Below are 16,358 nucleotides of genomic sequence, written 5' to 3'. Positions count from 1 at the left end.
TCATAAATATTCTCTTCTTTTTGATTTCAAAGTTAGGTTTTTATGAACGCCCATTCTAACTAGGGTTTCCTAAGGTCAAACAATGTCTCTGATACCAACTTGTCAACACCTGGATTTTTAAGTCCCGATGCCTATTATGTCATTCATCGCAATCCCAGGAATAGTGTTGTTGCGAGGCATAATAGTCGAATATCACAGTCATCATTTATTACAAGCCATATTGTCTTACAACTTGAATCAGATGATCCATATTACCAAATAGTTGATCTATCGATCAACGAACAAACACAAGTTCATAGCGGAAGCGTAAAGATAAAGGGACTCTCTAGTCCACAGGCCAACGCTTGACGTCAGAAAAACTCCTAGTTGTCGTAGGCGTCCTGCTGGTCATCTCCTTGGTAGTTCTGTTCATCTTCATACTTTGGCCATTTGAATAGCCAGGGACAAAGCCGTAAGTACTTTAAGTACTTGCAAACTAACACTAAGGTAAGTGCTAACAACTTGAGTAAGGGGTGCTAAGCTCTAGTTTAATTTGCATAAAGCCAGTTTTAGTTCACAAGTATTGAATAAAAGACTTATTCATGTGCTAACTAACTCAAGTGGGAACATTAGTGTCATTCCCATAACATTTGTTGTAATTCAACAAGTCACCAAGTCACCATTCATTTCATCAATATTTTCAAAATCTGACACCGAAAACTCTATGGCCTTTCCAACCGTCCGTAACCGTGGACACGGCTATTCGAATAGATTTACACTCTGCAGAGGTTGCACACTTGTGCCACAACATTTGATTTCATCCGTCGGGATTACCCCGAATCATCGTAGCACAGTACGCGGATCATCAACCATAACCTTTCACTTACAAACCCTAGTATGAGCACCTCTCCCCCATGAGCTTGGCCTCCCAGTGAAAACCAACTATTAACCTGGGAACTGCACAGGGCTTGGCCGTACACTTCACCTCAATTCACATCATTTCTCAACAACGGAGGCAGCCTCGGCATAACCCCTATGATGTGTGTTCAGAGGGAACCCATACTAAAGTGTATAAATTTCCAGTTAAGCCCTACCCATAATCAGGTATTGTGGGGGTACTCAAAATTGGAAAGGTATCGCATTCAAACCAATATCAGGTTTATTTCAAAAATCACTATCTTCTCTTGTTCACATTCAACTTGAAATCATTCAATGGAATGATTCATCATTCCAAGGTTTCAAATTCAACAAGTCATATGTTCCCATCTAGAGTAGTCAAGTTTTAGTATTTTAGCACTAGCACTAATCATGAGGGGTGCTATATTGCTTGGCTAGCTTGAGACTAACTTTGCTACTCTAGTAATCTTACTCACCTAGACCAAGTTAACTTATCCCAGTAACTCTTGGAAATAAACAAGTAAAACTTGTATGGTAAAAACTTGGGATAGGCTTGTGTTAAGAAAGATAAGAATCATGGTGCCTTGCCCCAAAGAGGCTTTGCACTTTGCAGGAGTATTAGCTTGCCTTGGTAGTTCTCAAGGTTCTCTTCTTCCTCCTCTTGGTAGAATCCTTCCTCTTCCTGGTATTCTCCGGTGCTAGCGTCTAAATTTGAATACGAGGTATAATCACTAAGCAAGCTCAAGAGCTATACTAGGCACATCATTATTTCACACAAACTATGCTAAGCACACACATAACATAACTAGGTGCATTAGTTTTCTTTATTGAAAATAATTTCCTGTCATTACATATGTAATTAGTTTCTATTTAGTTCTCGAGGAAAATAATTTCCTCTCATTGAATCTTCTTAAGATTTAATTTCTCAACCTAAGTCAACCATTCCTTATCATCATTTGAGAAAATGATTTAAATGAGGTAGACCACCTCATACCATTTAATAATTCTACAAATGATTTAAATCTCAAGTATTTCATCTAAGAGTGTTTGACCAGGGGTTCAAACCTCTCATGAATTCACTTGGGACAAGATTTAAATGAAGTAAAATACTTCATATGATTTCCATATTAGTTTTGGACAATATCACTTAAGTAAACTAGCCATATTGTCCATTATTTAAACTAGGCCATGATCATCCAAAGTGACCACACCATTTTACTGCAGAAAGTTTAATGTGAGCTATTAGAGTTGGAATTAACTAAATATCATTTTTGGTTGATTTTTAATATTTATTTGAATATGCAAAAGTTCCTGACTTAATCTTTTTGTCACATTATTTTCACAACATATCTCGAGGTGAGACCAATGGCATGTTGTAGAACTTTTCAGTGGCTTTCCAACAATATAAAATTTGTTAAATTTGGCCAAGCCAAACAGATTCTATTTAATTTCAAAGTCAGGGCCAGTATTGAAATTGGTTTGAATTTATTTAAACAAGATTTAAATAAAAGGGCCGGCGGGAAACGCTAACGGGCCAGGTTTTCAAACTAACGGCCTGCTCAGCCCAACAACGCATCCAGTGCGAGTGGGCCGCCTGACAGCGTGGGACCCGCATGTCAGCGGCTCTTTAAACCCGAAACGGTATGAAGCATTGCGGTGCGTTGGATTAGAACGAGATCGAAAGACACATGGCCATCGTCGTCTCCGGCGAGATTGGGTCACTGGAACGGCGGCGGTAGGGGGTCGGAGAGCTCACCGTGGCTCCAGCTAGGGTTGGCAGTGTGCGTGATGACGTTGTGGACGACGACGAGGCAGCCTGTAGCAGTGGCTTCGCTCGAGGAGGCTCCAGTCGATGGCAATTGCACCAGGGCTTCCGTGGCTCCGGTCGCTCGATTGAGCTTGCTCCGGCGACGATTGAGGTGGCTAGCGGTGCGAGGAGAAGCGGTGGAGAATGGTGGTCATGGTGGTGTGCTGGGGTTGCTCTGAGAAGGCCTCTATTTATAGGAGGGAGGGGGTGCTGCGGGGCATGGTGCGGGTCGTCGTGGGCGCGGCGTCTCCGGCGAGCTAGGGAGCTAGGCGATGACGCAGCGGCGATCATGACGGTACGGTGAATCTCCTAGCGTCCGCGGCGCGTTAATGCGAGGCGTACGGTGGTCGGGGCCGTGCGCGTACTGTCGCGGCCGTGGCGGGCGGTCTTGTCCTCGCCGGCGACCGTAGGCGCTAGGGGGTGACGGCAGCGTGTCCGACGAGCTCCGCGTGGCGAGACAAGTACCAGGGCGTGCGGAGGTGGTCGGGGTACGGCGAGGTACGGCGGACGACGCGTGCCCGTGTCGCGCGCGTCCGTGCACGGGTGACGTCGCCATGCCGTTGGCGACGTACCTGGAGCGTACTGGGCGCGCTCCGTCCGGGTCGTGTTGTCGTTCTTTCGTTCAACGGCGGGTACAGGCGATCTCCGGCGATCATGGGCGACGTGTTTGGCAAGGTGGCGTGGGTTGGAGAGGCAGGGAGAGAGTGGTGGCCGTCGATGGGGAACGTGGCCGGCATGGCCATGGCCAGCCATGTTTTGGTCGTGTCCATGGTGTCTCCTTGCATGGGCTAGGTAGGGTAGGGTCAAGGGATCATGGCTAGGTCAAGTGGTGAGCAGAAAGTGGCCTGGTTTGATCAAAATTGGCAAAGTGATGATCTTGCCAAAGTTTCAAAGTCTCCTCTTTGCTTGCTCATAATTTTTGATCCAAAAAGAATTTGGTACGATGATCTTTACATAAGTTGTTCACCTTGTTGTGTACTTGGATGACATGCAAAGAATGGGATTTGTTTAGTTTAGAAATCTTGAAATATAGAGGCTCAAAGTGGTGACCAGATTGTAATTGTCAAAAATGACCATTATTCTATGTGAGCATATTTTGATTTTTGGATTTGGTTTAAATGGTGTTTCTTTGATTCCCAAAGTTGTAATAACTCTTTAATATCATATTGCAAGTAATGGTGAAGATCAAATGGGTCTAGGGTCAAAGTTTGCAAAAATGGCATATGCCATATGTTAGGGTTTTTAGGGTTTTATTCATATTTGATTTCTTTCTCTTTTTGATTTATTTGATTGGTGATCTTCACTTGATCACTTTAGGGTTTTAGAGTTCATCACATAAACAATAAAACAAACATCATGGCATATCACTCAAAATGCACAAGTCCTATGCAGGGCACTATATGCAATTTAAAAGTTTTTGTTGGTTCTGAATTTTGAATCTCTGAAATTCTTCTTCTCTCTTTTATTTGAAATTTGGGATGTTACAATTTTCAATCGGAGCCGTACCGCAGTGTGGATACCCACAACGACGCCCCAAGAGGTATACGACACCCACAAACATCGCGGTCGTTGGCGCCGAGGCGTTGAGCTTTCACCATCCGCACACCGCACCCGGGAACTCAGCCGCCCGCAGCCCCAAGTTAGGCTTCCAAAACACGATCTGGGAGTTGCCAAAGCCAAAGCACCGCCAAAACCAGGATCCCTGTCAACTCCTCGCTATCCGTATGACCGAAGAGAGAGACCACCACCACCGCCACGTTGCCCGTCATAGAGCCCGCGTAGCCCACCTTTGAGGGCTAACGCCCCGTCATCCCCACGAACTTGAGCCCATGACTTGATCAGCAACACCGCACGCGAATTGGATAGGGTAGGACGACACCATAGCCAACAGCCATAAGAGCACACGGCAGCCAAGGGAGGGGATCCGCCCACCACCACCCGAGGTGCTCGCCGTCCGGACGCACTAACATGGCCGCATGCAAGCTCAAAACGAAGGTCCCGCCGCGCGGGCTTTGCCCGGCGGCCCTCGCCGGCGACGGCGGAGGATGAGGGGTGGGGGTGTAAGAAGCTAGGGTTTTCCCCGATCATTGCCTGAACATCAGCTCCCACTAAGTTGTGTAATCTGAATCGTCGTTTACTTTGGGGACCCTTGTTTGTTTGCTTAATTGTTTGAATTTGGACTATAATTATAGCTTAGATTATTGTTGCATTGTGCGATGTTGAAATGCGTCAATTAGAGTTTGTTTTCGGAGTAGCATTTTTGGTCTCGCAATTTTGTGGAGTAACCAAATTACAGTGCATTTAGTACTTGCACTGGTGGAATTCGTTCGGTACATTTTACTGTTGCCACTCCACTCCCCCTTCGAGCATCCGCACTGCTAGGGTTCATCGCCGCCGCTGTTGCCGCTTAGAGCACGGCCGGCGCCTTCCTCGATCCGCCGCCTCCCCCGCCCCTCACCCTTGTTGTCGCTCGCACATCTCCACTCGCAGCAGCGAGGACAAGTTCCGCAATCCGCCGCCGCTCTCCCGCAGCAGACGCAGTTCCCCCGCTTTCCATCTAGGTGCACCCTAGATGGAGCACCTCGAGGGGGAGACCGCCGCCGAGCACGCTGAGTTATCCGCCGGCGGCGGTTGCAGCGAGGACTGCCTCAGCGCCCTACCCGACGACGTCCTTCTCCACATCCTTCGCGTTCTCGGCAGCACCACCACCGCTGCTCGCACCAGCGTCCTTTCCCGCCGCTGGCGCCGCCTCTGGGCCCTCCTCCCGGACCTCTACTTCGTCCTTCGCGCCAACCCAGACAGTCTGCGCGGCGCCCTCGCCGCTCTCGAAGCGATGTCAGACGACGAAGCGCCGCCGCTCCGGAAACTCTATTTCTTCGTCTTCAGCGAGCACGCCTCCCCCGACTCCCTGGCGGCCTGGCTCCCCATCGCAGCCCGCCGCCTCGCCGGCCTTCTCCATGTCTGCATTTTGGGCAATGCGGGGAAAGACGGAAGAGGTGCCTTTGAGCTGCCCTGCTTCGAGAGAGCCACCAAGATGAAGCTCCGTCTAGGATTTCTTAGCCTCAACCTGCCGCCTCCCGGCATATTCGCCAGGCTCACCAATTTATCCCTGGAGAAACTCCACCTACATGGTCCTTGCAGGATCGGTGAAGCCGTCTCCTCGCCACGGTGTCCATCCTTGCAAAGACTCAAGGTGGTCAATGCCCAGGGTCTGGGAAATTTTGCCATCCACTCAGAGTCTCTCCTGAAAATAAGGCTGGAGAAATCGTGTGGATTGCAGCAGCTGACTATCGTGGCACCAGCACTCAAAGAGTTAATTGTGTTATACTGCTTTGCTCATGATTCAGATCCGAGTCAACCTGTTGCCGACATCGCAGCACCTCAACTCGTGTCACTCCACTGGAGGGATGCTTATCATCCAAGCTCTGTCCAGTTTGGCGAGATGGCGCAGCTGGAATTGCTGGGCGCCACCTTTTTCCTTGTAGATGAAGCAGATGGCTATGAACACAATCGCGACTGCGTCAGGCTGTTGCGCCACTTTCAGGATGTCAGCACTCTTACTCTGGAGCTGGCCTATATGCCAGAAGATATCGAGGTAAATACGCATGTATTTCAAGTTAAGGAATGTGTCATTTGAGATATGGGGTTCAGGTTAAAGAATGTGCCATTTTGGGTTGTAGTCTAGTATGTGTGGCATGTACATCATCAAGATGATGGTGCCATTTGAGATATATGGAGTTCAGGTTAAAGAATGTGCTATTTTGGGTAGGAGTCTAAGATAATTGTGCCATTTGAGAATAGCCAGGCACAATTCTTGCTTGCTTAGATTTTTTCTTTTTTTGAGGAAATGACATAAAATCTGTCCACCGATGCTACTGCACTAGCAGCATCTCTCGGACTATAAACCTATACTCTAAAATTTAGTTAGGTTGGGACCTCTGTTCATAAAAGGTTGTCTTAAATTTATCAAAATTTTGATGAAGGTAGACACTATTTAGTGCATAGATACATCCAAATTTAGGCAAATAAATATTTTTATGGACGCAGGGAGTATGCCACTGATCCTATAACAGAAATCTGAAGTGAACTTGTTAATTATGGCTTTGTGGAAAATGAGATCCATGTGTCCATTTCGAAGTTACATAACCTGTAACTTTTACTTTGCATGAACCTACAGGAGGACTTAGGTGAGCATCACTACTTGATGGAAGACATGGCAAGGCTCCCTTACGTTACATTCTTGACCCTGCTTATTACTGCAAAGGGACATTCCTTTGGAGCCAGCTCTTTCCATGTTCTCAGGACGTGCACTAGTATAAGAAAGCTGATGCTAATATTTAGTTCTTCTGTGGACTTGGAGGTAAGGCTATCCTTAATTTGTTTACTATTGCTTTAGCTACCAGTGGTGCCACTTAAAACAACATGCATTTCTTGCCACCCTGGGGCTTTATCTGATAGTTGCCGTACTCTAGGTGTTGGTTTGATACCAGTACTTTGATCCCAAGCTTATACTCCTATGTGGCAACTATATTTTTTTTCGAAATGGGGTGTACCCCGGCCTCTGCATCGGTTGATGCACACAGCCTTTTATTAAAACATGTGGCAACTATATGGTTTATGCCTCTCGTGATTATAACATTTTGTTCTTCTGGATTGATAAAAGTGGCATTCTACTTGCGTTGTAGTAGATTTCACGTTTGAATATTATCAGTATGTTAGAAATATATGGCAGTGGATGGGAAATTAGCCTAGTTATTCTGTACATGGCAGGCTCAATCTTGATAACACAGTTAGGATTTAGGATATAGTAGTATTATGCTTATGGCATGGGCTTTTCTAAAAGTTCCATCAGTAACCAACCAAGCCTAAGGTCGATCAGAAATCTTCTTGAATATGGGCTGTTGGTAGCACTGTATCTGAGTAAATTTTATAGGTTAACACTTTCACTTTGCACAGAATAAGCACATTTTGTTGCATAGGTTGGCCTTAAGATAATTTCTAGGTGGTGCTCTATCGTAAATTTTGTTGATGACATATCTATAAGTAATAAGGTAGTCTTCGCAAAAAGTAAGTAATAAGACAGTCATACATCTTTCAGTTTCCTCTCATGTCTATGTAGTCAAGCTGTAGCAGTTATACTTACTAAGTTGATGTGTGCCCCCATTTCAGGCAGAACCTGCATGTGCATCAGGTTGCTTCTGTGATCATCCACCAAACTGGAAAACCGAGGAACTTGTGCTGAATCGCCTTCAAGAAGTAGAAATCAGTTACTTGAAAGGAACTGAACATGATTTTGCTCTTGTCAAACGATTATTCAGTTGGGCAACAACACTAAAAACAATGTCAATAAGTTTCCATCTCGCAATCACCGAAAGCATGGCCAAAGAGTTCTGCCAGAGGATACTAGGCTTCTCCAAGCTAGACATATGTCTAAAATTTTACGTGTACCCTGACTTCTTTGAGAAAGTCTTGTATGTTCCAGAAGACTAAGGTGTGGGCTTTCTGTTTGCACTTTTGGTATTTCGTGGCTTTTGGTATCAGATGTACCCTGTGCAAACATCAAAAGTCTAGCAGATCCTTCTGAAATGATACTATGTCATCCATCACGATTTACTTATTCCGTGTTATGTTTTACATAAGGAGGTTTAAACGTTGTTCACAAGCTATATGTGTGCAAGATCCAAACGTTGGCATGCTGAAGAGTGATGATGATCTGTTTTTGGATAGTTCACTGCAATGACCCTGCAATTATGTTCAAGTGTTGGTAAAATTTGTCTCGCCGTCTGCTCCAGCCAATACATACTCATGGAGTCATGGGCAGGTTACCTGTATGGATACAGAAGGTGCATGTCTTGCAAAAAAAATTTAAAAAAATCATGCATGTTCACAATACATATTAAGATAACCCCTAAAAATTTCAGATCAAAATTCGAAACATACATCTAGAAACAAAAAAGAGAAACTCAGATGTGAATAGTCGAAACTCAGATTTGAATTCGGGTGACAGATTTCTCTTTTTTGTTTCTCGATGTATGTTTCGAATTTTGATCTGAAATTTTTAGGGGTTATCTTAATATGTGCTGTGAACAAGCATGATTTTTTTCAGATTTTTTTGCAATGTTTAAATTTGGATTTAGACCGCATGTCACACGGTGACATGCAAAAGGTGCATGTCACCTGATCTGTGTCCTACCTGTACAGGGTATGTATGTTGGGCTACTCTCGTCTTTTATCTTATGGTTAGGGCTTCTAGCTTGATCTATGATACTGCAATATGTGATATGGCAATTTACCTCCAACAGAATTAAAGGAATAATGTTTACAATATGCCTATGTTACAGGGGCTCGAATCAACCTTTCTGAACAGACTTAAAAAAAAACTGTTCTGTGCAACTCATTGAGATGCTGTTATTTGTGGCCAAAATAAACAATCAATGACAGAACAAAAAGATTATTACATGGCAACAGCAAGAACTACACCTGATTGCCTACTGGTTGGAGAGAGAATAGGAACTTTCAACTTTATCTACATCTAACCTAATTCTATGTTAAATGATAAATGCCAGCAATATTTCCCTGGAAGATAGAGCACCCATGCTGTCATGGATCTCACTCCTTCAGCAGCATTCAATTGTCATCATACTCTGAGTCTTCACAGTTCAATGAACATCTAGTTGTCGCTATTTTACAAGAACCCAATAAACTGTGGGAAATCATATGGTGCAAGTGCAACCGCTGCTCGATTCTTAAAAGTTAAGATGGCGGCTGTAAAATATTGATGACTGTTGTTGCAAGAAGGGATCCTCAGAGATGCAGTACAGCTTATCCTTATAAGGTACAATCCTAGCAGAGCCAGGTTCATTTCCTTCTCTCGTCTTCTTATTCTTTCTCTATTATGTGTTAATCATGTCTTCATTTGATACTACCCAAATGAGCTGTACCCCTGAACAAGATCCCAGATATAAGCGGCATTACTCACTGCACCCAGCACTCTATGTGTTTAGAGCAGAACCTGCTTTCCATTGGGCCTTGGCAGTGGACTAGGCTGAGGGTTTGCCATCGGAAAATGCATGGGGTTCGTTGAGATGGCGAAAGAACCATGATTGGAGGCTAAAGCTAATGGTTGAGGTGGAAAATTAGGTGTTACTTCCTGGATTGTTAGTGGTGTCAGTCGAAAAGTGGATGATTCAAATGGCCTAGCATTGTTTGGTTCACTGTCAAATGAAAAAAAGAAAGCATATTAGGATCTAGCAAATCAAAATGGAATAAGAAAAACTTATTTTGAAGATACCAATAAATAAAAGGAAGCCACTCACCCAACAGTGTTCTTTCCTTTCACATATGGTTCACTCCTCGAGGATGGTTTGTCTCTGAAGCCGTATCCGTTATCCTGCATACAACAGAGAGGTTATATGCATGCCAATCTCAGAATCATTTCCGACCTTTTACGTGGGGTGTGTATCAAGATGCCATGTGGCAAGAGACAGACTTACATGGACTTTAATTCCCGCAAAGGCATGTATGGAACCATGTTTGCTGTAATGACTTGAATTCCGGATAAATGGATGGTCCAACAGCTCGGTTGCGGTTGGCCTCTCCGCAGGATTCCTCTTGAAACACAATTGCAGAAAATCTTTTCCCTCTTGGGATAAATTCTCAGGAATTGGTGGGTCTTTATGCAAAACCTTAAACATTGCAGCTGGCTGCAGTACAGAAAAGGTTTCTTAGATTATAAAACCATAATGTTGATACCCAGTATTCTAGGAAAAAAATGTTGATACCCAAATTAACAAGTTACTAGTGATAGCTAATAACATTTTTTATGTTAACTTCTGTAACTATCTATTTGATCTACTATGACAGCATATTCAGGCCCTCTAGCCCAACTTTCCTGTTCCAGCCGTGACATGTGATGGGAGTATGAGAAGGAAAGCTTCAAGCTCTCAATAATATCAATTTGAGTAACATAGACCTTTTCTCTGAGAATGCCGGGCATTATTTGCATGGCATTTTTCAAATTCAGTGAGAAGTCACATGGCTGCATCTATCACATAAACATGTAAAGAAATAATGACCATGTACATGAGACTAGTCACTAGCACTGAAATACTATACTTCCCACCCGACATTTTCGTTTGGGTACTCCAGTTTATAATTCTATGTCCCTCGCTAAAGAAAATGGTTTTATGCACACTAGGCAAAGTCGTGAAATGCATGTTAGTAAGCTTACTGTAAAGCTAAACGCTCCAAGTTATTACCCCTTCAAGATCACTCCAAGGAGGTTTCCCATCGAACATCTCAATGATGGTGCAACCAAGACTCCAGATATCAACAGCAAGATCATAGCCTACATCTTTAGATAGAGTAGCCTGAACCATCTGTACAAGAAGAAACAAATCAAAATTCAGCAAGCACAAACTAAATTTCCGCAATGTTAATTAACTTGAATACGATACTTTAATTAACTTGAATACAATACTTTTCTGTAACATAGCAATTTAATTTCTGCGATGAACCTAATAAGCTGCCTCTTGCACTAGAGAAATTTAGTGATGTTGCTGTTGTTTCAACCTTTCAGGTCATATATCTGTCGTACTAAACCACCATATGGTTGCCTACATCTTCCTCTTTTTTTTTCTTTTGTGAGGGGAACCATCTTCCCAGTGGTGAGGTAGATATTTCAAAAAGTACAATGTTGTCTCTTAACTGATTTCACACGAAGAAATAACAACTGATTCCATCAAACAAAGAACAATTCATAAACCGAGTTTGGAGCTGTACTGGCCCATGTAAGTTGTAATAATGCACATGCTTTGGATGTATGTAATCCAAAAAAGGTAAAGCGAGCATGACGAGCCACGGCAGTACAAGGTTAAAGAAAATCACTACTCCCTCCGGTCCATATTAATTGACTATAATATGGATGTATCTAGACATATTTTAAATCTAGATACATCCATATTAACGACAAGTAATATGAATCGGAGGGAGTACATATATAAAAGAAATATATATGATTACCTCTGGGGCCATCCAGTATGGTGTTCCCTTCAATGAAAGATTAGGGGCTGCAGTACTTAACTGGTAAAAACAGAGTACTGTCAATTGTACATAAGCGAGAGGATACATAGGAAATGTTTACAATTATTATATAAGTAGCCCTATCTGAGTAAGATTTCAAAAGTTGTAGATTGGCCCTTCTCTTAAAAAAGTTATTCTGGATGCTACAATAGCATGAACACAAGAAAGTTGTAACCAAATTATTCTGCAAGTATCAAACATGATTCAACTAGTAATAGAATTTCTATTTTGACTTGTTCGACTAAAAAACAAGTCCATACATCTGCAATTATTGAGTTTGATGAAAAGGCAATGTTGTTGTCAGTTTCTAAAAAATAATCAATTAGTAGCACCACCAAAAATGTCATACAAAATGCTACAAATGGCAAACACAATAATATGGGACATCAACAATCAATAACATACAACAGACAAGAGATGTGCACTTAGTTACTTGTTGAGTACATCCAACAACTTCCCCACTATCGTAATGACAGATAGGTTTGGATAAATAGTTGATGACTGATTCGGCTGGTGTTCAACTAATGCTTTGCCAATGCACCTTCAAATATTAAAATGAATAGACACAGCATACTAAACATGAAAACTGCTAATAAGCTATGCAAGGATATACTTACATGCTTGGCCATTCCAAAGTCGGCCAATTTCACTACACCATTAATATCAACTAGCAGATTTGCTCCTTTGATATCCCTGTAAGAGTAAATTTACTTCTTTTACATACATGGCATAAAGTGATACTAAATGGTTGAGTGCATACAGGGTTTCAAATATATCTACAGGCAACTGACACTGAATAGATTTGAGATGATAATTTCTCCATTGCTGAGAAGGGTAGTGCAGAACAAACAACCAATAACAATATTACTGTCCCTTATGAGGTTTCGCACTGTACATTAACATATCACAATCTGGTAAACCAAACTCAGTATAAGCATAGTAAAATATGCATGATAGTTTTGTTTGAAGATCTAAAATAACAGTACAGAAAATCACAGGCAACAGTGAGAAATCGTGAGTTCACATAACAGCTGTTCTAGCAATAAGAAGACGTAAGACCAAGTATATGTATAGAAGCACACACCTGTGCATAATCTTTTGGCCATGCAAAAATGCTAGACCTCTAAGAATATGGCGGGTGAAGTTTCGGACAACTGATTCTGTTATTGCTCCATAATGTTGTTTGACATACTTATTAATCGAACCCGGATGTACATATTCCAGGTAAATGTAGAAGCGGTCTTCAATCTGCAAGGACCTCCAAGAAATAAGATGTTGTTATAGTAGCAACTTGGATTACTTAGCTCAGCTTAGAGTGGTGAACTTACAGTGTCACTGCCATAATACTGAACTATGTTTTCATGCTTAAATTGACTTAGGAACTTTATTTCCTGAAACAAATGAAAATAGGTCAACAAAGGCATCTTTGTAACTTGCATATACATCAGGATAAAGGAGGAAATGCAAGTACTAAATCACTATTAGTCTATTTCAATGTACAATGGAAGCAAATATCAATTCGCAGAAAGGTGGCATGACCAGAGTGTTCTGGAGACTAAGTTCATCTGTGGTATAGACTCAGGCCTGAGTGAAGACCATAAGTATTTCAGTAAGCACATGACATACTACTTTTATAGGTAATAGTTGGAAGAAGCACAATAAACTCAAGCAGCTACAGAGTAGAAACTTGTTTCTTGGAAAAATCAACAGGAATAATAACATAAAAAGATTCCAAATGAAACAAATGAAGTGATAAAAAAATCTAATTCCCTGTTTCTGAACAGTAAAAAATAGCATGTACTCTATTCAGATGGTAAGTCAAATTTAATAACCTGGTCCAATTGCTTCAAAGACTCAACAGATTTAGCATCATCAGGAATTATGTTAACCTCTTTCATCGCACAAAGAGCTCCAGTATTCCTACAAGCAATGGCAGTATACCAAAATTCAGAACTCAATGAAGTAATAAGTCAACAATGATATAGCTAATACACTTCCATACCTATTGGTAGCTTCATATACACAGCCAAATGTACCACTGCCTAGAAGTTTTCCCTTTTGCCACTGACAAGCCACTGAGGGCATTTCAACTTTTGGAGGAGGCTGGGTGCTGAAAGATGTTTGCATAGGGCTTGTAGCGCCAGGAGGAAGTGGTAATGGATGGAAACTGACACTTCCATTGCCTTCGGCACGTGAAATTTGGTTTTCTGGGAACCTTTTAGGGTGTGGTGATGGAGGGGCACTGGTATTCCTTGGGATAAGAAGGGGACTTCTGAATGCACCAGAGTAGTGAGATAGCTCTGAAGACCCTGTAAAATTTTCAGGTGAAGTCCGAGGAGACGGAGCTCCCGGAAAATCTATAGTGTGGATCGATGGAGCTGACCACACCTGCGGACCTTGAGCATATGCCGCAGAAGATGAGACGTCAGCACTGCTCAATCTTCGAGGGCTGCCTACAGGACTGGAAAATCCACTGCTTGGAGCGCTTTTAGCGGGAATGTTCAATCTGAAGTTGGCTGTTTCAGCAGAACTCTTATCCTGGAATTTCTCACGGAGTCCCTTTCTTTGGTGACTAGAGGTAGGCCGCTTTGTACCATTTGGGCCTAAATCATTATGCTCAGCAAACTTTTGGCCTGTCACCCTGTAACCACAAGATTAGGAAGAATCAGGAAATAATGCAAGGAGCATTGCAAGTTGAGATAAAACAGGCATTCAAGGACACTGGCAGCCTCTTTGAAGAGTAGAAATGATCCAATTAAATACTTTATGGATCAGTCAGGTAGTCAGCAAAGACATGCAAATAATTTGCTAGTAATTGTGATTCTGATTACACAAGCATTGTTATTTCTCGGTCAGATGTCTGCATCGTTGATTAAAGAAAGCAATAATACAATCTCGTACCAGAAACATTCTAGTTCAGAGAATATTCAAACTTTTCAGCCCCTGTTCCTATTGTTTCGTGACCTATACAAGCAGTGGCCAAGCAATCATAGCGAAGCTTTGAAGTATGCTACTACTAGTATTTCTATCTGCAGATCGTTGGAACCCCGAATATCCTTCACCTAATTCTGAACTGTGAGAGATTTCACTAAAATATGACGATGGCCTAATGAAAGAAAAAAAAAAAAAGTCTAATTCATTGCAAATCTCGTAGTTTCCAACATATATTATACGTACCAGACACAACGGAAGACAAGGCAGGGAAAATAATAAGAAAACGTACTACGGTACGATGAAAAATTTCATGAATCAACATTACCTTGGTATTTGCAACGACGGCTTCTCGTTCCCGCCTTCTGCGCCCCCCGCCGGCTCCGGGGTCTCCAGCTCCGTGGGGGGCTTCGGCGACGGTAACGGCAGGGGGTGCAGCACGGGCGAGGAGGCGGACCTCGGCGGCGGGGCTACCACCCCATCCGCGGCGTTGGAGGACCTCAAGATCGGGGGTCCGAGCCCAACGGCATCAGACGCGGAGGCGCGCCCCCTTGAGTGCGGCGGCGAGGAGGGCGAGGTGACGTCGATGCCGAGGTCGGCGAGCAGCTTGTCGAGGTCGTCGACGTGGCGCAGCTTCCGTTGCCGCGTGAGCTGGCGCGGCTGGCGGTGAGGCCGCCCGAAGAGAAGGTCCCCGGCGTCGTCGGAGCCCGTGCGTCGCGGCTGCGCGCGCGAGGTGGAGGCCCGCGCCGGGGAGGCCGGGGCGGAGGAGGAGGAGGCGGTGGTGGCGGAGAGGTGGAAGGTGGACTTGGAGCGCTTCCACCACGACGGCATCACGGGGGCCCGCGACGAGAGGCTGGCCGTGGGCGTGGGGTTAATGGCATCGGAGCCGGAGAGGGAGTGGACGGAAACGACGACGACGACGGCGACCTCCGGCCTCGCCAAAGAAGAAAAAAAATCACCTTTTTTTGTTTGGATTCTCGGCTGGTTTTTTTGGGTGGTCTGTCGTTGTGATTCGCGGCGTTTTAGGGAGGGAAAGAAATGGAACGCACGCGGCATCGGGGAAGAAGAAAGTCTTACGTACGTACCAGTCAACTCGCCTCGCGCCATGTCTTCCGTTGATCAAATATTACAGTCTTCTGCCACTGATGAGCGGAGAACTACGTACATAAACATCATCTTCTCCGATCCAGCAGTGGTGAATCAATTAAGGCGCTCTGGTTGATCCACGTTTTTTTTTTTTTTTTTTGCATATGGGTCCTGCCTGCAGCGACCAAAACGAGTTTGCCCCGGCAGTCTGCGCACGCGTATACATGCAAGAACGATAAAATAAGTCTTTTCTTGAAAAGTCAGCACAAATCACTGGTTTTGAAAAGAATCCACGAAACTAACCCATTTGCATGGCGCCAGCTTCATCCTCTTTCCAGCATGAAACCGCCTCTGCCTACTCCATCCTCTAGTCTTAAGCATGAAGCCGTCCGCCGCGGCTCCGTGACCGCTCGCCTACGGTGCCATAGTTTGTACTGCTAAATTTGCAACTTGGCAGCAACACCAAGCATGCATTAACAGTTTAAACAATACTAGCATTTTAACTGCAAACATCACCAATTTGCAACAGATAGTAGCATTTTAACGGCAACCATCACCAATTTTCACAACAAGTTGA

The 16,358-nt window shown here is 43.7% G+C and overlaps 2 protein-coding genes across 2 annotated transcripts; one reads left to right on the top strand and one right to left on the bottom strand.

Annotated features, from left to right (window-relative positions):
• The first annotated feature begins 5,010 nt into the window (after positions 1-5,010).
• On the top strand, positions 5,011-8,289 carry LOC127320782 (putative F-box/LRR-repeat protein At5g02930). The gene is made up of 3 exons (XM_051349852.2): positions 5,011-6,278; positions 6,861-7,043; positions 7,853-8,289. Exons 1-3 carry the CDS (start codon positions 5,256-5,258, stop codon positions 8,171-8,173), a joined length of 1,527 nt encoding a protein of 508 aa, XP_051205812.1. The 5' UTR covers positions 5,011-5,255; the 3' UTR covers positions 8,174-8,289.
• Positions 8,290-9,036: 747 nt separating this feature from the next.
• LOC127320813 (mitogen-activated protein kinase kinase kinase 5-like) lies at positions 9,037-15,777 on the bottom strand. Its single transcript, XM_051349893.2, is given in 12 exon segments — positions 9,037-9,897; positions 10,000-10,073; positions 10,177-10,386; positions 10,942-11,061; positions 11,705-11,764; positions 12,382-12,457; positions 12,849-13,012; positions 13,093-13,155; positions 13,597-13,684; positions 13,767-14,405; positions 15,024-15,552; positions 15,555-15,777. Coding segments are annotated over 12 exon segments (2,259 nt in total). The 5' UTR covers positions 15,577-15,777; the 3' UTR covers positions 9,037-9,683.
• Between the last annotated feature and the right edge of the window lie 581 nt (positions 15,778-16,358).

This window comes from Lolium perenne, chromosome 2 (assembly GCF_019359855.2).
Source record: "Lolium perenne isolate Kyuss_39 chromosome 2, Kyuss_2.0, whole genome shotgun sequence".
NCBI classification, from domain to species: Eukaryota; Viridiplantae; Streptophyta; class Magnoliopsida; order Poales; family Poaceae; genus Lolium; species Lolium perenne.
The sequence above is the reverse complement of the archived record's forward strand: the minus strand, read 5'-3'. Positions and strand labels throughout refer to the sequence as shown.